General features: G+C 46.5%; 5 protein-coding genes and 1 pseudogene across 5 annotated transcripts in view; all 6 read left to right on the forward strand.

Moving 5' to 3' along the window:
* Positions 1-972: 972 nt before the first annotated feature.
* On the forward strand, positions 973-4,000 carry LOC147234707 (olfactory receptor 14I1-like). Its single transcript, XM_086144511.1, is given in 6 exon segments — positions 973-1,018; positions 2,113-2,356; positions 2,358-2,470; positions 2,473-2,737; positions 3,110-3,293; positions 3,953-4,000. Coding segments are annotated over 6 exon segments (900 nt in total).
* A 114-nt stretch (positions 4,001-4,114) lies between these two features.
* Positions 4,115-5,041, forward strand: LOC147234708 (olfactory receptor 52D1-like). Its single transcript, XM_086144582.1, has one exon. The coding sequence runs from the start codon at positions 4,115-4,117 to the stop codon at positions 5,039-5,041; it is 927 nt and encodes a 308-aa protein (XP_086000708.1).
* Positions 5,042-6,644: 1,603 nt separating this feature from the next.
* On the forward strand, positions 6,645-7,637 carry LOC147234709 (olfactory receptor 52D1-like; annotated as a pseudogene).
* A 966-nt stretch (positions 7,638-8,603) lies between these two features.
* LOC147234710 (olfactory receptor 2AT4-like) lies at positions 8,604-9,602 on the forward strand. Its single transcript, XM_086144512.1, has one exon. The coding sequence runs from the start codon at positions 8,604-8,606 to the stop codon at positions 9,600-9,602; it is 999 nt and encodes a 332-aa protein (XP_086000638.1).
* A 3,078-nt stretch (positions 9,603-12,680) lies between these two features.
* Positions 12,681-13,607, forward strand: LOC147234711 (olfactory receptor 52D1-like). The gene has a single exon (XM_086144583.1). The coding sequence runs from the start codon at positions 12,681-12,683 to the stop codon at positions 13,605-13,607; it is 927 nt and encodes a 308-aa protein (XP_086000709.1).
* Positions 13,608-15,700: 2,093 nt separating this feature from the next.
* Positions 15,701-24,177, forward strand: part of adarb1b (adenosine deaminase RNA specific B1b) — a 117,495-nt gene continuing 109,018 nt past the window's right edge. Inside the window, exon 1 of the mRNA XM_086145328.1 lies at positions 15,701-15,962. The gene's annotated coding sequence lies outside the window, so the exon portion shown is untranslated. The remainder of the gene's footprint in view (positions 15,963-24,177) is intronic.

Raw genomic sequence — 24,177 nt, forward strand, 5'->3', positions numbered from 1 at the left:
TGTGTGTGTGTATATTCATGTGGAAAGAGAGTGAATTTTGGTGTGAACGAGAGGGTGAATTTTGGTATATTTTTATATCAATTGATCGATTCACATAAATGCAGGATAAGTGGTCCAGATAATTTTCTCTCTCTCTCTAAATATATATATATGTATGTGTGTGTGTGTGTGTGTGTGTGTGTGTATCTATATGTCTGTGTGTGTGTATGTATGTATATAGACATATATACATATATACACACATGTATGTGTGTGGGTGTGTGTGTGCACATACATATGTGTATGTATATATGTATATATTCACACACACATTTATGTAAAAACAAAAATATATCTGTGTTTACACATACATACATATGTATGCATGTGTATGTGCACACGCACACATATACATACACACACACACACACACACACACACACACACACATACACATATACATACATATAGCAGAAAGATGTTATTAAATGTAAAAAACAAATTAAAGCCTGATGTTTCTGTTTGTCTGCCTTCAGTGTCGTCATTTTGAAACATATGGGGCAGCCACCCCACACAAATACATACATGCACACGGACATGCACACGGACATGCACACACACTCCCCACCACCACCAGTGATGCGTGCGTGACGCTTAGTGGAAAAGTTAAATGTAGATAAATTCATCATCTCCTGAAATCTGTGGAGTGTTTGGAAAGCTCTCAGAGGAAGGCAGCCAACATAGCTGATGAGAACGTTCGTCCATTTGTGAAGGAAATCTCCTGGCCCGTGTGTGTGTGTGTGTGTGTGTGTGTGTGTGTGTGTGTGTTGGCGAGGCATTCAGATTTATGTGTGCGTGAGCAAAAGTTGACTTGGAAAGGAGACGAGATCAGACCGAACGGTACGAAGGTTCGAGCAGAAAGATGTTTACAAAGTGAATCATTGCAACCATCATTCATTCATTATCCGTACTGCCTGTCGTGCTCACGGGGTCATGGATGGGGGAGCCAATCAGAGTTGCCTGCACAGCAAGAAGCACGGTATAACCTAGACAGGTCACCTGTCAATCAAAGGTTCACACAGACATCCAACCATTCACACCTTCGGATAACGTGGGGTCTTCCATGTACCTTCAGACTGTGGTTGGGCTTTGGGAGGAAGATGGAAAACCCAGAGGCGGAGAACATGGAGAGAACCCTGATGGGAGAAACAGGAGAGGATCCCAGAAATTGAGAGGTTTTAAAACATGGAGCCATCAGACAAAGAAAAAGGGAGAAAAGGGTTTTCGACGATGGCGCCAAGCGGTGGCGGCGCTTTCATGCCAAAACACGATTCCGATGATGGAGGTGGTGCCGCCCGGCAAATGACGGCCCCCCTCTTAAATAAAATGTGGAACCTCTTAGCCAGGTGGGGTTCCTCCAGGGGGGAGGAAAGGGGTCCAAGGCGGCGGAAACCAAGGCGGCGCGTTGCTGTAAATCTGTTTTTGACCAGCAAGAGACGGGGAGGAAGGAGAGCATTAAGCGCCTGGGCTCCCACAGGAACTTCCTGAACTGCCTCAGAACCGTCGGCACGGGGCTCCCTTTCCAGCGGCGGCGTCTTTGGATCGGTTCGATTCTAATAATACCGAGACGGCTCAACTGTCCTACAGCCTTTCTGATTCCTGACTCTGCTCAGAGCAATCTGCGGTCTCCTGATGGAACTGAGAAGTGCTCGCTGACCCTGAGGGTTCTGCTGGAGGCCCTCCGCACTCACACACCAACTATTGGACACCATTGGAAATTGGGTTGTACCTTCTGGAGTCAGGTTCCTCAGGGTTCAGGATCTCTGCAGTCGACCCTTGGGCCTGGTCAAGCAGGAAACTGTCAGAAGTGACCTCTGCACCCCTCTTTCTGAGGAAATACAGAACCCCAAACACTCTCCAATAACCATCTGGCAGAACCATCATAGTTAGACCCTTCAACTTCTACAAGGCCATCCAAAGGTCCGTGGAATCTCCAATCTCCTCCCAAACCCCACCTCCATCTCCTCCATCAGTCCAGAACTCACCCACCCACTCCAGTGAAGTTGGGGTTCAGGAGTTCCAGCTGCTCTCAAGGACTTTCTGTCCAGGAGCGCCGCTGTGTTGTCACTCCAGTTCCTGAAGCTCCAGCTTCTTCACTACCTGAGATGTTTGTCTTCCTCTCGGGTCTGAACGAAGCGGGGAACCGTAGATTGTCGCTCATCTCCCTCACCCTGCTGTGCTACCTGAGCATCCCGCTGGTCAACATCGTGGTCATCGCCGCCATCGTCCTGGACAAGAGCATGGACCAGCCCATGTACATCTTGCTGTGCACCTTCTGCCTCAACGGGCTCAACGGCATAGCAGGCTTCTACCCCAAGTCATGTCATCTCCTACATTGGATGTCTTTTCCAGGCTCTGGTCTTGTACTCCTTTGCCTGCAGTGACCTGTCCATCCTAGCGATGATGGCCTACGACAGATACTTGGCCATATGTCGCCGCTGGAGTATCACGCCATCATGTCCCTGCAGCGGCTCTTCAGCATGGCGATCTTCTCTTGGCTGACTCCGCTCAGTGTCATGGGCACCAACATCATCTTGACCTCCAGGCTGAAGCTCTGCGGGCAGGTCATCTCGAGACTCTTCTGTGTGAACTGGGTCATCGTGAGACTCGCCTGCTACCCCTCGCAGACCATCATCAACAGTATAAAGGCGTACCTCACCATCGGCCCCTACATCGGCCAGGGCCTCTACATCATCCTGTCATACATCTTCTTCCTCTTCTTCTTCTTCCTCTTTCGGCTTTTCCCGTCAGGGGTCGCCACAGCGAGTCAACTTTCTCCATCTAACCCTATTCTCTGTATCTTCCTCTCTCACACCAACTACCTTCATACCCTCTCTCACTGTGTCCATGAATCTTCTCTTTGGTCTTCCTCGAGACCTCTTGCCTGGCAGCTCCAATTCCAGCATCCGTCTACCAATAAATTCACTATCCCTTCTCTGTACATGACCGAACCATCTCAGTCTGGCTTCTCTGACCTTCTCTCCAAAACATGTGCCGTCCCTCTGATAGGCTCATTCCGGAACCCATCTGGTCATACATGTACCTGATAAAGACCTGCTTTGGCTCGCAGGCCTGTGCGCCGCACTTGGTCTCCCTTCCTGTTGGCCATCCTCTTTGACGTCATGAACATGCGCTTCAACTCAGGCGATTTGCCCCAGGCCTTGAGGAACTTCATCGCCATGGAGTTCCTCCTGGTCCCTCCCTTCATGAACCCGCTCATCTATGGCATCAAACTCAACAAGATCCGTCAGAGGGTTTTTGCTTTTGTGCCTCTAAGTTGTATTCATCTGTGGTCCAAACAGGGCGAAGCGGGACTTCGGGGAAGAAGCTGGTCATCTGGGTTACGATTCAACACTTTCAATTTTCCCACCGATCTCTTGTGGTAATCAAAATTCCCAGAAATCTTTCAATAAAAGGTTGCTTTCTGAACTCCTTATTTCTCCCTGATTTCATCCCCCTCGAAAAAAAGAGTTGCTCACCTGTGAATTGATCAAGGGGTGAAAATAAAAAAGTGAAAGGGGTCTGAGAGGAAGTCCGGGAGGAAATTGGCGAAATAGGAGCAGGAACAACCCCTTTTTTTATTGCCCGCTGACAGTTATACCTTTAGCAGATTTAATTTCAACCTCACATTTAATCCTATAACACACAACATCCTGTTTAAGTAAAGACCTGAAATGACATAAATGACATGTTGATGTTCTGTCAGTCTAAAAGGTGGGGGTCTCACCTCTGATCACTCCCATTTTGTGGGGACAAATGTTATGATTAAGCCTGAAACAGGGGAGAGTTTCCAGGTTTAATCCAGACTTTCAGTTTAATTGCGTAAAAAGCACATGTTCTGGTGAAGGTCACAGGATTTTTGATTGACAGTCTGAATGTGTGTGTTTACTGTGTGTATCCCTGGCATGTGCAGTGGGACGCCTCGGGCCACTTCATTTCCTGCAAGTTAATGATTGGCTGAATCGCCTGCGGTATATTTGACAAGACATTATTAAGGGTGAGGTTGCAGGCGGCCCTCCGGTGTGAGCTCCACCTCACCTGGAGAACAAAAAAAAAAAACACCATCTCCGCAGCGATGGGGGATAACGCCTCTCTGGCTGATGTGTTCTTCCTCTCGGGTTTAAACGAAACGGCGAACCACAGGTTCTCGCTCTTCTCCCTCACCTTGCTGTGCTACCTGTGCATCCTGCTGGTTAACGCCGTGGTCATCGCCGCCATCGCCCTGGACAAGAGCATGCACCAGCCCATGTACATCCTGCTGTGCACCTTCTGCCTCAATGGGCTCTACGGCACGGCGGGCTTCTACCCCAAGTTCCTGTGGGACCTCCTCTCCGCCCGTCATGTCATCTCCTACGCCGGGTGTCTGGTCCAGGCTCTGGTCTTGTACTCCTTCGCCTGCAGCGACCTGTCCATCCTGGCGTTGATGGCGTACGACAGATACCTGGCTATATGTCGTCCGCTGGAGTATCACGCCGTCATGTCCCGGCAACGGCTCATCGGCCTGGTGATCTTCTCCTGGCTGACTCCGCTCTGCGTCATCGGCTCCAACATCTTCCTCACCTCCAGGCTGAAACTGTGCGGGCGGGTCATTTCCAAGATCTTCTGCGTGAACTGGGTCATCGTCAGCCTCGCCTGCTACCCCTCGCAGACCGCCATCAACAGCGCGGTGGCGTACCTCACTATCGGCCTCTACTTCGCCCATGGCCTCTTCATCGTCTGGTCGTACATGTACCTGATAAAGACCTGCGTGGGCTCGCTGGAGAAGCGGGCCAAATTCATGCAGACCTGCGTGCCGCACCTGGTCTCCCTGCTGACTTTCCTATTGGCCATCCTCTTCGATGTCATGAACATGCGCTTCGACTCGGGCGATTTGCCCCAGGCCTTGAGGAACTTCATCGCCATGGAGTTCCTCCTGGTCCCCCCCTTCGTGAACCCGCTCATCTATGGCGTCAAACTCAGCAAGATCCGACACAGGGTTTTTAGTTTCGTCCGTCTCAAGTGACGTTCGTCCGCCGGTCCGAGCAGAGGCGTGATTGCGGCGGGGAAGCTAGCAGTCCGGGTCACTATTCAACACTCTGGATTTCTCCACCGATCTTACACCCGCTCTTTGGGTGATTACAATTCCCAGACTTCTTTCAATTAAAGGTTGTTTTCTGATTTCCTCGTTTCTCCCTGCATTCATTCTCCTCGGAAAACCTTTCTCCGGCCTCGATGCGAGGGCCTACGGAAGGATGTGACGCATCTAAGTAAAGGTGTGAATTGATCGGAGGGTAAAAAGACAGAATAAAAGGCGTCTGAGAGAACGTTTGGGGGGAAGTAGCAGGAGCAGGAACAACCCGTTTTTTTAACTGCCCGCTGACAGTAATACCGCTGTACATTTCGCAGATTACATTTCAACCTCATGTTTAATCCTCAAACACACAACCTTCGCCTCCTGATGACGGGGTTGGGTTTCACCTGCCGGCCCGGTGATTGTGGGAGGGGAAGGGGAGGGGGGGGACTCAATTTTGAGCCGGGTTAAAGAGTCCAGCTGAGTGGTGGTGAAAGAGCAGGAGAGGCGAAGCATACATTCGGACCCAGGAAGCTTTTGCCGGCCCTTCATTAGTCGGGGCAGTGACCTCGCCTGCGGTGATCTGTCCATCCTGGCGGTGACGGCCTGTGACAGATACCCGGCCATTTGTGGTTCACTGGAGTATCACGCCATCATGACCCGGCAACGGCTCATCGGCCTGGTGCTCTTCTCCTGGCTCACTCCGCTCTGTGTCATGGGCGCATTCATTTCCCCCATAAGTGAGTCTGGCCTTGACGCCAGGGGCTACGGAGGACTGTGACGAACATTAGTAAAGAGGTGGATTGATCTGGGGGTGAAAATGACAGAGTGAAAGGAGTCTGAGAGGAAGTCTGAAGGGAAAGTAGCGGGGTAGGAGAAGGAACCTCTTCTTTTATTTCCTGTTGACTGTAATACCGCGGTACCTTTTGCAGATTTCATTCAAACTCACGTCTAATCCTCAAACACACGACCTTCGCCTCCTGATGACGGGGTTGGGTTTCACCTGCTTGATGGTCTGGGAAAGGGAAGGAGGGAGCACGGATTTGATTTTGAGCAAGGTTTCAGAGTCTGGCAAAGAGCCGGGGACAGAGCCGGGTTATCCAATCACAGAGGAGCACCTTGAATGTGACTTCCTGGTTCAGTAAAGATCAGAAATAACATAAATGACGTGTTAATATTCCGTCGGTTTAAAAGGTGGGGGACTCACTTTCCACCGCTCCCACTTTGTGGAGACAAATATTATGATTGAGCCCGAAACAGGGGGAAGGTTTCCATGTTTCATCCAAACTTTCTGTTTAATTGAGTAAAAAGCAAATGATCTGGTGAAAGTCATAGGATTTTTGATGACAGTCCGAGTCTATACGTATACTGTGTGTTTCACCGGCATGCTCAGCAGGGAGCCTCGATTCACTTCATTTCCTGCGAGTCACCGATTGGCTGATTCACCCATGCCGTGTTTGTCAAGATATTAATAAGAGCGAGGTTGCAGGCAGCGCTCCGGTGTGAGCTCCACCTCACCTGGAGAACAAAAAAAAAAAACACCATCTCCGCAGCGATGGGGGATAACGCCTCTCTGGCAAATGTGTTCTTCCTCTCGGGTCTGAACGGGACAGGGAACCACAGATTCTCGCTCTTCTTCCTCACCTTGCTGTGCTACCTGTGCATCCTGCTGGTTAACGCCGTGGTCATCGCCGCCATCGCCCTGGACAAGAGCATGCACCAGCCCATGTACATCCTGCTGTGCACCTTCTGCCTCAACGGGCTCTACGGCACGGCGGGCTTCTACCCCAAGTTCCTGTGGGACCTCCTCTCCGCCCGTCATGTCATCTCCTACGCCGGGTGTCTGGTCCAGGCTCTGGTCTTGTACTCCTTCGCCTGCAGTGACCTGTCCATCCTGGCGTTGATGGCGTACGACAGATACCTGGCTATATGTCGTCCGCTGGAGTATCACGCCGTCATGTCCCGGCGACGGCTCATCGGCCTGGTGATCTTCTCCTGGCTGACTCCGCTCTGCGTCATCGGCTCCAACATCTTCCTCACCTCCAGGCTGAAGCTCTGCGGGAGGGTCATCTCGAGACTCTTCTGCGTGAACTGGGTCATCGTCAGCCTCGCCTGCTACCCCTCGCAGACCGCCATCAACGGCGCGGTGGCGTACCTCACCATCGGCCTCTACATCAGCCAGGGCGTCTTCATCCTCTGGTCGTACATGTACCTGATTAAGACCTGCGTGGGCTCGCTGGAGAAGCGGGCCAAGTTCATGCAGACCTGCGTGCCGCACCTGGTCTCCCTGCTGACCTTCCTGGCCACCATCCTCTTCGATGTTATGAACATGCGCTTCGACTCGGGCGATTTGCCCCAGGCCTTGAGGAACTTCATCGCCATGGAGTTCCTCCTGGTCCCCCCCTTCGTGAACCCGCTCATCTATGGCGTCAAACTCAGCAAGATCCGACACAGGGTTTATAGTTTCGTCCGTCTCAAGTGACGTTCGTCCGCGGTCCGAGCAGGGAGAGGCGTGATTGCGGCGGGGAAGCTGGTTGTTAAGTTCTAATTCAACACTTTTGATTTCTCCAGTGATCTCGCACCCACTCGTCGGATGATTACGATTCCCAAACTTCTTTCAATTAAAGGTTGTTTTCTGATTTCCTTGTTTCTACCTGCATTCATTCTCCTCGGAAAAAGTGTCTCTGGCCTTTACGCGAGGGTCTACGGAGGGATGTGACGCATCTAAGTAAAGGGGTGAATCGATCTGGGGGTGAAAATGACAGAGTGAAAGGGGTCTGAGAGGACGTCTTAGGGGAAAGTAGCAGGGTAGCAGCAGGAACACCCCTTCTTTTATTGTCCGCTGACAGTAATACCGCGGTATCTTTCGCGGATTTCATTTCAACCTCACGTTTAATCCTCAAACACACGACCTTCGCCTCCTGATGACGGGGTTGGGTTTCACCTGCTTGGTGGTTTGGGAAAGGGAAGGGGGGAGCAGGGATTTGATTTTGAGCAAGGTTTCAGAGTCTGGGGAAGGGCCGGGGACAGAAAGGTAAGCGGGGGCACGTTTCCTTCTGACAGGCTCATCCAATCACATGACGGCACCCTGAATGTGACTTCCTGGTTAAGTAAAGACCTGAAATAAAATAAATTAGATGTTGATATTCCGTAGGCCTAAAAGGTGGGGTGGGAGTCCAACCTCTGACCTCTCCACCTTCATGGGAACAAATGCTAAGATTAAGCCCGAAACAGCAAGCCTGGTTTCATCCAAAATCTCAGTTTAATTGAGTAAAAAGCACATATTCTGGTGAAAGTCACAGGATTTTTGATTGACAGTGAGTGTGTGTGTTTACTGTGTGTACGGCATGCTCAGCAGGGAGCCTCGATTCCCTTCATTTCCTGCGACTCACCGATTGGCTGATCCACCCATGCCATATTTGTCAAGACATTAATAAGAGCGAGGTTGCAGGCAGCGCTCCGGTGTGAGCTCCACCTCACCTGAAGGACAAAACAAAACACCATCTCCACAGCGATGGGGGATAACGGCTCACTGACTGATGTGTTCATCCTCTTGGGTCTGAACGGAACAGAGAATCACAGGTTCTTGCTCTTCCCCCTCACCTTGCTGTGCTACCTGAGCATCCTGCTGGTCAACGCCACGATAATCGCCGCCATCGCCCTGGACAAGAGCTTGCACCAGCCCATGTATATTCTGCTGTGCACCTTCTGCCTCAACGGGCTCTACGGCACGGCGGGCTTCTACCCCAAGTTCCTGTGGGACCTCCTCGCCGCCCGTCAGGTCATTTCCTACGCCGGGTGTCTCATCCAGGCTCTTGTTATGTACTCCTTCACCTGCAGCGACCTGACTTTCCTAGCGGTGATGGCGTACGACAGATACCTGGCCATTTGTCGTCCGCTGGAGTATCACGCCATCATGACCCGGCAGCGCATCATCAGCCTGGTGTGCTTCTCTTGGCTTTCTCCTCTGTGCATAATCGGCACCAACATCATCTTCACCTCCAGGCTGAAGCTCTGCGGGCAGGTCATCTCCAGGCTCTTCTGCGTGAACTGGATGGTCGTGGGTCTGGCCTGCTACTCGTCCGACACCTTCATCATCACCATAGGGGCGAACCTCACCATCGCCTTCTACTTCGGCCACGGCATCTTCATCATGTGGTCATACGCGTGCCTGTTAAAGACCTGCGCCGGCTCATTGGAGAAGAGGGCCAGGTTCATCCAGACCTGCGTGCCGCACCTCTTCTCCCTGCTGACTTTCAATGCCATGGTGCTCTTCGACTTGATGATTCTGAGACTGAATTTGTGGGTCTTGCCCCGGGACGCCCACCACTTCTTCTCCATGGAGTTCCTTCTGATTCCCCCCATCATGCATCCCGTCATCTATGGACTCATGCTCACCAAAATACGCCGGAGGGTTTCAGGTTTCATGCACTTCGTGTGCAACTGCCTTTGTCTGGAGACACAGGATCACATGTCGTTGACCTTTTGTCGGAAGAGTCGCAAAGGTTCTTAGTTTCCGTCTGAGGCGTCTTTGTTTTTACTCAACAAAACTCTGGGTTCTCCGTCAGATGACCCACACCCAGAATCTCGTCCCTTCAAATGCATTTGAATCTTCTTCTCTCCTGCTTTTAAAATAAATAAAACATATCACAAGCTCCTCGCTCTGTCTTTCTTTTGTTTTCCAGCAGGCTCTTCCTAATCCTCTCCTCCTTTTGTCTCGGACAAAAGCCTGGAAGCCCGGAGGCGCCTGGAAAGAAGGAGAAAGGCAGAGAAACACGAGAGGCCTTTTTCCGGATCTTTCGAAGTCACGTCCTGGGTTTGCGCTCGTATACGCGCTCCTTCCCATCATCATGTTTTTAAAGTTTCTAAAAAGCTAATGTTGTTTTTTTTCTGTCACTCCCCTTCAGCCTGGCCACATTCCACGTAGAACAACAGGTGTTTTTTCATAATTAAAAGGATGCTTAGAAAAAATGTTTTTTTTATTGCAACAATATATTTCATTTTCAGATCTAATTACTCTGCTGTTATGTTTTGATATTTTATGTATTTTGTGTATTATGTATTTCCCCAGCTACCCTGTGCGTCTTGGAAATAAAAATACACAGTAAGTCAATATTTCAGATCAGTTATCACATAGAAATGCTTTTCTGGTCATGTTGCATTTTTACTATACAGCGCAGAATCAGGACACTTTCCACATGCAGAAGGTCTAGATCGCACTCCTGAAGCTGAGCTACAGAAATCCAGCCCCTCCCCATCAGCAAGCACTTGGAGACCGTGGCGGGGAAGCACTGCCTTTTTCCAGACGGATCACGCTCAATGTGGGCGGCCTTCTGCCTCCACCGGCCAGGGGAGATTGGAGAAAAACACGGGGACGGGCAAGAATGATCTCTTGCTACTAAAACCACGAGCACTAACAGTTGGATGCTAATAGTTGAAACGATACAATCAAAGCTTTAATGCTAATCGCTGACAATATACAATAATAGCTTTAATGCTAATAGTTGAAATGATACAATAATAGCTTTAATGCTCATGGCTGAAATGATGCAATAATGGCTTAAATGCTAGTCGCTGAAATGGTGCAATAAGAGCGTTGATGCTAAAAGTTGAAATGATACAATAATAACTTTAATTACATTTGGCAGACGTTTTTATCCAAAGCGACTTAATGCTAATAGTTGAAATGATACAGTAATAATTTTAATGCTCATCGCTGAAATGATACAATAATAGCTTAAATGCTAATAGCTGAAATGGTACAATAAGAGTGTTAATGCTAAAAGTTGAAATGATACAATAACAGCTTTAATGGTAATGGTTGAAATGATACATTGACAGCTTAAATGCTCATCGCTGAAATGACATAAGAGCTTTAATTCTAAGAGCTGAAATGATAAAATAAGAGCTTTAGTGCTAAAAGTTAAAATGATATAATAAAACCTTTAATGATAATAACTTGAAATTATACATGAATAGGTTTAATGCTAAAAGCTGAAATTATACAGTACGAGCTTTAATGCTAATGGCTTAAATGACACAATACTGGCTTTATTGCTAACAGAGCTTTAATATTCATAAAAGAAATAACAATGGTGGACCGCTGGTGAGAAGATATGATGTTACTATCACGCACTGAGGAAATGACATGGAAGGAGAGAAGTGCATTATGGGATGTCCCTCAGCAGAGTGAGCCTGTGGGAGCTTGGCCAGGGACATTGCTAATGCTAATTATAAGCTTTCTCACAAAGAAACATGCTTTCTCATTTTAAACGTGTTCTTGAACAAAGGGGGGTTGTTCCAAGATGGACTCCAGGGGCCACAGGTAGCTCTGGGAGCCCACCAGGTGGTGCGGCTCTGGGGATTTTAAACTGTACAGGGAACATGAATGAGTGCTACAAACATTAAGACTTTCAGGTGTTTTCTGGGAGAGGGCGGAAGTGACGCCTTCCCCACTTCCCCCGGCTTCTACATCGCAGACGATCTTCAAAACGTTACATCTCATCAGCTTTGGACTCACGTGAAAAGATTCAGATCTTGAGAGAAAAGGAAAGTCAGAGGGGGAACAGAAGTGGGCGGAGCTAAATAGGGTCAGAGGTCAGAGGTCACCCCGCCTCAAGATGGAACCAGAGAACCCAGGGGAACCCAGAGAGCGCTTGCCACCCCACTAGGTCGGGTCAAGACGATGTTGCGGTGCCGTTGGCTGTTTTATAGGCGTACACCCTCGTCTGAGCTGGGATCCATTGGAGTGAGGTCTAATCTTCAGATTATGAAAGGTTAATGTCAGCTTTGTTGTCATTTTCTCCGGATATACTGGACGTACTCAGGAACGGAGAAGACGTTTCTCACAATCCCACTGTGACGTGATATGAACAAAATAATAATAGAGTACAAAACTGCAGTAAAGTGCACTGTTGCATTAAACAGTAAACATTAAACTACGATGTGTGAAGTGCAGGCAGATATAGACCGATATTTGACGGCATGAGAGTGTAGCAGCAGAGGGGTTTTTTTTTGCGTACAGTTTAGTGCAAAGGTCCTTAAGTAGAACCATAATGGTAGCTGGTGCAAAAGCAGCGTGATGGTTTTCTCAGTGCAAAGTCGCAGTAGTGCAAAAAAAAATAAAGTGGTAATGTTTTGATTTATTACATTTATAACATACGTGGAGTCCAGTACAGAGCTGGGGTGTCCTTGATGGACCACGCTGGTCCAATTCCAGGCACATGACCTCCGGTGACCTCTGTGAAGGTTGAAAAGAGAGCGTCCTTTTGAGAGAACACTGGTTTTCACAGATGCACGTTGATGGTTTGCGTTCGAGGCTCGGACGGGAAAATCAGCTCCGCTGTGAACACACTAGGCTTTGACCTACGAACTACGCTAACCTGCTGAGTGCTTTCTTTTTCCTGACAAACACCACCCCCCAAAAAAAAAATCCTGCCGTCGCGGCCTCTGATTGGCTGGTTCCCAATCCCAGCGCTGCCCCCCCGGGTCGTCAGACAAGACATTAATGAGGGCGAGCCTGCACACACCACTCCAATGTGAGTTCCACCTCACCTGAAAGACAAAAAAAAAAAGCACTCTCTCCATGGCGATGGGGGATAATGGTTCTCTGACTGCTGTGTTCTTCCTCTCGGGTCTGAATGGAACAGGGAATCACAGGTTCTTGCTCTTCTTCTTCACCCTACTGTGTTACCTGTGCATCCTGCTGGTTAACGCTGTGGTCATCGCCGCCATCGCCCTGGACAAGAGCATGCACCAGCCCATGTACATCCTGCTGTGCACCTTCTGCCTCAACGGGCTCTACGGCACGGCGGGCTTCTACCCCAAGTTCCTGTGGGACCTCCTCTCCATCTGTCATGTCATCTCCTACGCCGGGTGTCTGGTCCAGGCTCTGGTTTTGTACTCCTTCGCCTGCAGTGACCTGTCCATCCTGGCGGTGATGGCGTACGACAGATACCTGGCCATTTGTCGTCCGCTGGAGTATCACGCCGTCATGTCCCGGCGACGGCTCATCGGCCTGGTGATCTTCTCCTGGCTGACTCCGCTTTGCGTCATCGGCACCAACATCTTCCTCACCTCCAGGCTGAAGCTGTGCGGGCGGGTCATCTCCAGGCTCTTCTGCGTGAACTGGGTCATCGTCAGCCTCGCCTGCTACCCCTCGGAGACCGTCATCAACAGCGCAGTGGCGAATGTCACCATCATCTTTTACGTCGGCCATGGCTTCTTCATCGTCTGGTCGTACATATACCTGATAAAAACTTGCGTGGGCTCGCTGGAGAAGCGGGCCAAGTTCATGCAGACCTGCGTGCCGCACCTGGTCTCCCTGCTGACCTTCCTGTTGGCCATCCTCTTCGACATCATGACCATGAGGTTGGACTCCCGAGATTTCCCTTTGTCCCTCATGAACTTTGTCTCCATGGAGTTCCTCCTGGTGCCCCCGATCATGAACCCCCTAATCTACGGTTTGAAGCTTACCAAGATCCGTAGGAAGATTCTGACTGGTCTTCGTTGCAAATGAAAACGTTTCAGTGGTGAAGATCAGATTATCTGCTATATTTAAATATCATATCAGAGGTTAAATGCTCGGAAGTCCAATCTGTAGCTTCTGCAGATCCAGGGGTTATTTTGCTCTTTCCTCTCCTTCTATGTCCCGAATAAATCAGAAACTTAAAATGAAAACCCCCTCAACCAGACTTTGCACGACTCAGCCCTGAGTGTTTTTTGGTTTCCCAACATTAATTCCTGTATTTTCATTTAAGTTGATCGTTACGACGCTGATCTTGAAAAAAAAAAAAAAAGAACAAAAATACAAACAAGCACATAATTTGATTAATATGGATCATGTGTACACAAATTTATGGTTGTGCATTTATTTATCTATACACCTGCATATAAATATGTACATATATATATATATATATATATATATATACATGTATAAATATAGAAGTAAAAACATGTAAATGTGTAATTGTAATTCATGTGGTTAAGGTGTATACAATGTCATGGTGGGTGCAAAAATTTACATCTAACTAACTAACAAAATATATACATCTGTATCACTATATATTCACTATATTTATGTTTATATATATATATTTGTATATATATTTATACATATATAGTGATTAATGAGGTTAATGTGTACACATGTTGGTTGTGTACAATTCTTGATAGCATTGGTCGGAACATGTGGTTTTATATATATATATATATGTATATATAACAGATGAAGTAAAAACATAGATATTTATATTGTGATATTTGTGGTGTACACAGTGTGTACACAAAATGATGGCCCTGCAAAATGTTCTATGTAAATGGATAAATAAATAATCTGCACACAAAATGATGGTTGTGCATAAGTATGCATATATGTGCATGTGTATGTGGATATGTGCATATATATACATATACACATATATATATATAATTCTGATCAACCATAATTTTGTGTGCATATTAATTTCCTTATTTCAAATAAAACGCTGTATGAATGATGAATAATCATTAAAATCAACAACATACACACAAATATAATATACACAACCCCCTCACACAACCCCCTCATGATTCATGGTTACCGCGCTGATCAAAATTAATGCATATGAATATCCTATCCAGATAAGAAGAAATACAAATAAATATAATTCCAATGCGCACAATGTTGACACAAACAGTATCTAAATGAAATTATGATAATGTTATATTTAATCCATCCATCTTCTGCTGCTTATCCCGCACTCTACCTATAACAACTGTCATCAGGCAAAAGGCGGGGTACACCTTGGACTGGTTGCAAGTCAATCGCAGGGCAACATACATACACAAACACTCTGGAAATCAATTTCCCAATTAACCTACTGCATGTTTTTGCAATGTTGGAGGAAACCAGAGGAAATCCATGCAGAGAACATACAAACTCCATACAGAAAGGTTCCCTTTGCTGGAATCGAACTAGGGTCCTTTGTGCGGTGAGGGCAAAGCTCAAACCACTCAATTAAGTAACTACACATGGAGTCATATAGCCATTCACTCACTAAGCAGTATAGGGTTAAAAAAAACTCCTGCATGTTTTGGGACTGCGGGAGGAAACCGCGAAGAACCCGCAGATCTTTGGAAGCCACGGAGAGTCACAGAAAAGCTCGCATATTGGAATCCTACCCCGGACATTCTTGCTGCGAGGCGGAGGGGTCGATCACTGTACCGCCGTTCTTCCCCCGACCATGTATACTGTACATACACATAATGTCAATAACATTACTAGTAATTAAAATGAATGTAGTATGTAATACTAAATACTCTGCATAATACATCCATTTGGAATATCACCCTTTTTTCAATCAGCCCCCTATTGTGACCGAAGACCATGACAGGGGGACGTTGAATTAAAGATAATGATTAGAAAAAACACGAGGAAAACAACGTCGTATTTTTACACGTATTTATTTCGCCGTGAGATAATTTCCTTTCTAATGATCTTTCCTTCTGGTCCAGCAACAGCAGAAGAGGGTGCAGTACCACTCCGTGCCACTAAGTGGCGCTACTGTACCGCTCCGTATACCAGCACTGACAAAAATATCAGGAAGAAGAAGGCCGACGGCAGTGTGTGTGTGTGGATGGATACCGCAGTACATGCCACCGTACAAGTGCTACCATCCCCGGCTTCTTCAATTATTTCCCCTCTCTTTTTTCAAATCATTTTTCATTTTTTCATTTATTCATGTGTTATTTTTCGCCCCCCCGCCGCTCCCTCTGCCGCTGAACGCCGAGCGACGACGACGCGGCGGTGAAACACGCATCCGCGTCGGGGAGCGAAGTGACGGCGGAACGTTCTCCCCCAGGTCCGGCACTCGGTGTGACTCCGCGGCCCGTGAGTAGCACTATTCCCCTTCTTATTTCCCCGGCTGGTGTCAGTGTCGGTGTCGGAGGGTTCCGCGGGGGAATTATGATGTTTTATTTTCGGCTGTCGGAGGGGGGCACCGGCGGTGTTTATGTAATATGTGGCCGGTCGCGGCGGAGGCGCGGACTCGGCGCATTTAGCCGTGCGTGGGGTTTGTTGTGGTGTGACAATTAGCGGCTAGCGGGCGACATGCTAACTTTGACGCTCCGCTCCCGCGACTTTCTTCATCGCTTCTTTTATTTTTATTTTTTTTAAATGTTTTAAACCTCTCTCTTCTTTGGTCCACGGCTGTCATATCACCTCGGCGCGTGCGCTGTCAGTGGTTGCGGGGGGGCGGGGGGGTCTGCGGGGTCCATCAGGGATACCGCATCACCCGCATCCACGTTAACGCAGTGCAACACTTTCCCGGTGGCGACACGCGGCTCCGTCCGCCGCAGTGTTTTTCGCTCCGGTCGACCGGCGACACTTGCGGGGAAACGCGGGCCGCGACGAGAGGTGGTGGGATGAGGGTCCCCCCCCCGTCCCCGTCCCCGTCCCCCCCCCGTGGAGCCGAGCGCCACTCGGGCCCCCTCTCCACCTGATGAGGGTTTTATTTTATTTTATTTTTTTCATTCATTCATTCGGTCATTGTTACATTTTCTATTTGGATCAGATTTGCAGCGCTTATCCTGCACGCAGGGGTCCTGTCCCTGATGTCTTTGGATGTGAGGCACCCTGGATCCATCACTGGGCCACATAGGGAGACAAAACACCCTCTCATTCACATGACTTTAAGGGATAAACAGCTACTAACTCTACTCCACTAATCGCACTTAGCCCCCTCCAAAAAGAAAAACAACAAAAAAACGAAGAAATGAATGTATATATGTATATGGTTTTGAGATGGCTATTTGGTAGAGTGGTGACTTTTGAATAACGACTACCGGTACTTTGGATCTTCGGTTATTGAATTGCAATTTTTGTAAGTGGCTTTGGCTAAAAGCGTCTGCTAAATGACTGTAATGTAATGTAATGAAATGAATAGACATATTCATTCTCAGTCGCTCATCTATTCACCCTCTCATTCACACATCATTGATAGACATGCAACAATGTACATGTCATATAGAGATGCAATCGTCCACACTCTGATTTACATTTCGATAGACACGCAACCATTCACATGGCATACAAAGATGCAAGCATTCACCCTCTCATTAATATGTAATAGATAGGCAGCGTTTACTCTCAATCATGTCATAGAGATATACAAGACTGTCTCAGAAAATTAGAATATTGTGATAAAGTTCTTTATCTTCTGTAATGCGATTACAAAATCAAAAATGTCATACATTCTGGATTCATTACAAGTCAACTGAAATATTGCAAGCCTTTTGTTATTTTAATATTGCTGACTATGGTTTACATCTTAAGAAAACTCAATAATCCTATCTCAAAATATTAGAATATCGTGAAAAAGTAGTTTTTGTTTTTCTAATTGCATTACAGAAGATAAATAACTTTCTCACAATATTCCAATTTTCTGAGACAGTCCTGTACAATCATTTACTTGTCATGTTGACATGCAACCATTCACCCTCTCATCTACATTTCGATAGACACGCAACCATTCACATGCCCTATAAAGATGCATCCATTCACCCTTTCATTAACATATTATAGACATGCAACCATTTGCTTTCTCATTCACATCATAGAAGTATCCAACCACTCACCTTCTCATTTACACATCGTGGAGACATGCAATCATTCACATGTCATGTATAGGCATGCAACCATTTACCCTCTCATTCACACATGTAGAATTTAGACGATTCAGTCAGGTCATTGAGATATACAACCATTCACTCTTGCAAACATTCACCCTCTCACTATCGGCGTTGCTATTGGTTTCAATAGTCTCAGTGTGAAGAGTCAGCTGTGCAGCTCTGTTGACTTGTCCTGTATTAGGAGATCTGCACCATCTGCCTGCGTTTCTGTCCTCGTGTGTTGTTACTGTCCATACTTATACATGTGATGCTCCAGAGGCTGGGGCATTGGATGAACCAAAGTCAACACGTGGACGCATTGGTGAAAATCACCAGTGAAATTACCCTATTTTCCCCAAAGAAGGACATTGTTTTTTTTTCCCTCTATCATGTGTTTTCATATGCGTGATGCTCAATGATTAGCATTGCAACTTGGCTGATGGTTCTACTTAAAAGCTCAGAATGATAAGAACTACGACCCCGACCTTAGTCAGAAGCTAAAGCTAGCGTACATCAACCTTGAAATTCATGCTGCAGAAGGCAGGTTAAATTAGTTCAATTAAACAGCAAATATGGCCCCCATCCATCGCCGCATGTCATCTCTCCGAGTGTGAATCCCGGACGGTTCTCAGTCGTGGTTGCTTTTTTGTGAGCTGCCTAGGAATGGCTGCAACCTCCATTATCACAACGGTCATAAAATAATTATTGAATTCATCCATTCATTCATTAAAAATCTGAATCTTCAATGTTTTTTTCTTTACATTTTTTTTTTAAATGAGTGCTGTGTCAGTGCGAGTCAGCTCTCCTCTACGTCAGTCCGAGGATCGGCCCCCATGACGTCTGAGCCGCGTAAGGCACAGCTGGAGTCGTGAAATAGGGCAATAAAAATAGAACGGATTTAGAAAAAATTAAAAAAAAAACATGCCAAGGAATTTGCCAAAATGTGTGTGCAATTCATCTAAAATGGAAAAACAAAAAATAAATACAATCCAAACGTGATTGCGCTGCTCCTCCCGACACCGTCTTATTAACAAACAAACAGCTGCTCCTGCCTCTGTCCTCTGCTGTCTGTATCGGAGATTCAAGGAGGACAGTCAGCAACCACACACACACACACACACACACACACACACACACACACACACACACACACACACACACACACACACACACATACACACACACACACACACTTGGGCCAGCAGAGAGGCTGCAGCGGATGCAGAGAAGCAAGCAACGGGAGAATTTCCAGGAGTCGGAACAAGTCTACGCTTCCAACTGCGGAGTGCAATAAAAAGCCCCCCGGAGTAAAATTAGTAAATAAAATAAGGGAAAAAAAGCCGTTAAAGGCGACGTATTAATTAATCCGAAAGTGCCGCTCACGCAGATCTGTGGCTGCGGCTTGATCTTTTCATTCATCACCATTCCAGTTGGCTTCGAAGATGAATCCCAGCCAAGAGTACACAGATCAGTACGTATAGGATTCTAGTATTATTTCTCTTTTTTCACATGCATCAATGTTTGTAGTCGCTTTCAGACAGAAAAGTCCTAAGAAGGCAGTTTCAAGAACTGTTCTGATTGAATTTGGTTTCAGGAACGAGCCTCCTCCAGGGGTAGCCTTTCAGTTTTGCATTTTCGGAGGTAGGAAAGGATCACGATAAGTGTCTTCAACATGGGCCTTAAGTGCCACCCTCAAAATCAAGCCATCAGGGAGAAGAAGTGGAAGACAACACGGAGAGTGACGCTGCCACAGCGTTCCTTGTTCTGCGTGGCGGGAATAGGCTACTCATGGACTATCAGATAGGTTGAAGTGTTTTTATACTCTCCCTGCACTGCTTTGCCGTGGGAAAAACTCCACTGTTAGCCAACTCTACTTATTTTGGGCGAAAATGCTGATGTTCGTCTGCGAGCCCTGGAAGCCCCTCAGAAGACCTCAGACTTCTTCCTGCTTATGTCCATTTTGTTGCTAGGGAACAGCTGACTAGTGACCACAGTTTTCAACGATGGCGCTCCAAGGTCCACAAGACGTACATGTTGTGGCTTATGAGGTCCAACAGTCAACAAGCACCTATATCATATGAGTTCCTATGGAACTGTACAAAGGCTGTACCTTGGAGTAGGTGCTAAGATGCTTCTAGCAACTGAGGTCCATGGTCTCTGGTGCTGCTGTCCAACTGTACCAAGAAACGGACCCTGAAAGGGTTCTAGGAACTGCAAATAGATCCTAGAAGAATGCAAAAGCTGCTTCTGTCCAGCTCTGTTTCTGTATGATCATGGAAGGCTTCCATTGGCCTTCTCCTGATTTTCAGATTCATCACCTGCTTGCTTCTCGCCAGTTATTGGGTGAATCTCCTCAAACTCTCATGTGGTTTGTTTTTTTGTGGTCTGGATTTTTGGCTATTCCGCCCTGTCTCTTCTTTACCTCACTGCCTTTCAAGCAAATTCCATGAAATTTTCCCGATTTTCTTTCTTTTTCTTTTTCTTCTTCTTTTGACATAACTCATCTTGTTATATATACGTATAGACAAAAGGGCCTCTCAGTCTCATGATATTTCTGTTCCAGCTCCATGTTGGCAGTAGGGGCTTCCCATCTGTTGCTAATTAACATCAATTCAGTGTGTGACTTTATAACAAGCCAAAATTGGACTTGGGCTTCGCCGGGTTTGCCCCCCCCCCGTCCCCGACACCCCAATCCCCCTGTTGTTGTAGTAACAAACACAAACACGGCACACAGAGAGGAGTCTTCGATTTATTACCTCTCACGACGGTAATGGAGGCCCAACTTAAAAGTTGTTAAAGCTTAAATTAATGGGTTCGTCATTGTTTGGGTCGAGGCGTTAGCCTCGCCAAATTTGGCCATAGAAACTAAAGAGAGCGTCCATATTTAGTCTGTAGATATTCGATATTAATAAACAGCGTCTGGGATGGGGGCCATAACTTCTTGATCCGGACATCCTTACAACTTGACTGGGCAACAGGGCCATTTCATGCAGCAGACACACTAACGGCAGCAACCGTTCTTCCTCAACACACATTCAACATTGATATTAGTCAGGATTCTAAGGGGGGTTTGTTCCCTGAAGGAGGCTGTGGGTGGTGGATGAATGCTGCTCATCAGTTTGAACTTTTAAAACTTACCCCCAGCGGAGCCCACGAAGGACTCGATCTCATTAAATTAAACGTAGGTTTACCGCACGCTATATAGTGAGCTAACACGTGTGGCACCGGGTTCGGGGTAAAACAAGATGACTCCTTTTCTTTTTTTATTAACTCCTAAACCAAGTAAATATGCTACGCTAAATACATTAGCTAGAGCATAAATCCTGCTAGTACAAGCTTAATGTATATTAGCAAAACATGAAGTAGCATGACTCAAGTTAATAAAGATCAAATTAGCATTGACTTTGACTGGATAACAACATAAAATAAATGCCCAACTTAACCAGTCATACCGTTCCTATTGCAGTTGATGTCATTCTTACAGTATATTGTACGATATACTCACGCACTATAAGGTTCCAAGGCAACGACACAGACAATGAGCGCTGTTTACCAACACATGAAGCAGAATAGTAAGGCTTTAAATCTGTTCTAAGATGTACTAATTCCGTCTTTCGAGTCTTAAAAAAATATTAGTATCCTGGTAGGTTACAATTTAAAGTCTTTTTGTGACTTAAAGCTTTAAAAAAAGTTAGCATTTTGTTAAGTGTGTGCAAACTTTAAAAAGAGTCTCAACTGGTCTAAAGCTGCTGTAACTGAGCCTAAACTGACTCACCTAGGGGTAGCAGTGTTCCAGTCATGTTTGCAGTTAAGATTTTTTTTTGTAGCTTTAACAGTGTGCCCTTGGATTCAGCATAAACATTCTAAAAGTAAAACTTTGATTTCAAAACTTTGAAATTTTGGCAAACTTACTCATTCGCACAAATGTTTTCGGTTTAGCCTTAAGGCTCTATGCAGGTAAATAGGTATGTCCGCACATCTTGAAACATCACTGCACTGTACTTCCCATGCATAATTTGCATTGTCAAACAATTCATCCACTAAAGTGTAACGCAGAGTCCCCTTCCAAGTTCTACATTCTGAGGCAGCACAGTAGACGGCAGTCTGTGTGGCCATTAAATCCATGGCGGCACATGGACGCAGAATTCTTCCCCCCGGTTATACTGACGCTATGTTGTTGTCTCCAAACGTACACAATGATGTAGGAATTTAAAGCAGGTGACGGACAGAAGTGCAAATTTAACGTGAAAGGTAAATAAGAAACTAGAAAAAAGTAAGCCGCGTCCCGCGGGAGTTTACCGGGGGGAACTCTGGTCCTGTCAGACGAAACTACATTCGGGAAAAAACAACATTGAGAAATTGTTAGCTATAAATGGTGTTGTGCTGATGCTCAGCACAGTGAGCCTCCCCTGCTGGCTAAGGTATGTTCTGCAATCTCTGCGTTTCGTCTCACTTTTTTATTGCAAGGCGAAAGCCTAAATGTGGACAATTGCTTGGTTGGAAGTATTGGAAAGGGTATTTATTGTTTTTGTTTTTTTAGAAATACCATATGCTAATATTTATTATGCTAAGCCAACTTGCTTGGCAATCACAGGTAAAGGAGTGTCCATCTTCTGGCCTAACAAAAGGAGGATGGGCATCATGTGAATTTTCCAAAAAGTTGTTACGCTTATTTAAAAAGTGCTTCTTCTCAATCGTCAAGTCGCCTCAGTTTGGTAACCTCTTCCTCCTGCCCTCGCCGGCGTGAATATCTGTTGCCATGGCCGGCATCAATCGAATCGAGCCATCCAAGTTATAAAAATGATAAATGGCCAAGCTGGAACGCGGGGTCCCGACGACACGCGGGCATCGCACAGAAATTAGCCATAAATACAGGATGCAGGGTTTTACAATCAAACGTCCAGAATGGGTTGCCAGGGGCGACCCACCAAAATAATTCATCAAAGCTACATAGAAGGACCTCAGTGTAACAGGCCTTGCTTAATATTTCACTGCGGCGGAGCCGAGTTTCTCCACGCGCTGACGTGTGAGCTTAAAGCCCAGGAAAACGCTTAGACAAGGTCATAAGTCAGTGTGCACGTGTTGGACCGAATTGGCGCTCTTACACCTGAGTGAGCGAAGTTCACGGCGTGCCGGTAAAGTCGGGCGGTGGTAGAGGAGGAGCCCCCTCCCTCTTGGCATTCCCGATACTTCAATTCTTTTCCAGTAGATCCTCAATGTTTTTATTTATTGTTGCCATGGAAACCGATTAAGCGTCACAAAGACTGGGGAGGAAGCAGTGCAGGGAGGTGGAGGGGGGGTTCGATTGAGCTTCAAACTTCTGGTATATTAACAGCCCTGTGTCAGATATTGAAATTCAGAGAGCGCCATCCCTGCCCGCCATGGAGGCCGTCAGCCTCCGTTGGCCCTCGTGTGTTCGCCGTAGCGGGGACATTGTGGTTGGAGCCCTGATGGATGCTTCGTTCCTACATGGCTGAGATAAGCCTCCCCCCACCCACCCTGTGGAAACCCGATAGCTTCCCTCATGGATTGAAGGTCTGATGGGTGGTGATAAGGGGTGAAGAGGAAACACCGCAGGGACTCCCGGTTCTGCGGCCTGCCTTTCTCACCCCCCAGTCCTAAGAATAACACATCGGGAGGAAGAAGTTAGTGTCTGGAAAATATTATGGTGAATTGTCCTCCATTTTTGGGAAGATTTTGATGAATGGTCCAAACTTAATCTGTGTTGCCAGGTCTTTTTATTTATTTTATACATAAATTACATTTTAGAATTCCAAAACTGTAAAAGAAAACCCATAAGGAAATTAGCGGTCATATTAAAACTACTACTAAGCATATAAAACGACTGCTAAGCAGTTGCTTAACAAGAGCATTCATCCATCCATACATTCATTCACTCATTATTGATGCCGCTAATCCTTCTCTCTGGGTTGTAGGGATGCTGGAAGCTGTCCCAGCTGTCTTTGGAGAGACGGGTTCACGATATGCAACCGTTCATTCTCAATCACATGTCATAAACATACAGTAGAACCTTGGCTTGCAAATTTCATTTGTTCTTTGACCTCTATTCACGAACCAAAATGTTTCCCATTGAAATCAATGTAGATCCCATTGATCCATTCTTCAGCCCCAAAACATGCTGCACTCTTTAAAAACTGTTTTATGGGCTTATTTGTGGCAGAAATACAGAAAGTAACTAAAGATAATTATTCCTGCGTTTCTGGTGTTGTTTCTCTTCTTGCCAGCACTTGTACTCAGCGTTTCCTTTCCTTCTCGCAAAAGAGATCCTTGCTAATGCTATTTCCTGCATGCTATCTCTTGAATCTAAACTAGCAACCTCTTTTCTACTTCTTCTAAGACTTGAGACCTTTGCTTTTTTAACATGGTCAGCCCTTTAGCCACATCAGCCGTCTTTTGTGCCCCTTTGTCCCTCAGGA

Source organism: Fistularia commersonii, chromosome 4, assembly GCF_037954325.1.
Source record: "Fistularia commersonii isolate RoL2024-O1a breed Wild chromosome 4, RoL_Fcom_v1.0, whole genome shotgun sequence".
NCBI classification, from domain to species: domain Eukaryota; kingdom Metazoa; phylum Chordata; class Actinopteri; order Syngnathiformes; family Fistulariidae; genus Fistularia; species Fistularia commersonii.

Bases quoted from the DNA above. Each gene is read 5' to 3' on its own strand.
- LOC147234711 (XM_086144583.1), top strand. From the start codon at position 12,681: ATGGGGGATAATGGTTCTCTGACTGCTGTGTTCTTCCTCTCGGGTCTG.
- LOC147234708 (XM_086144582.1), top strand. From the start codon at position 4,115: ATGGGGGATAACGCCTCTCTGGCTGATGTGTTCTTCCTCTCGGGTTTA.
- LOC147234710 (XM_086144512.1), top strand. From the start codon at position 8,604: ATGGGGGATAACGGCTCACTGACTGATGTGTTCATCCTCTTGGGTCTG.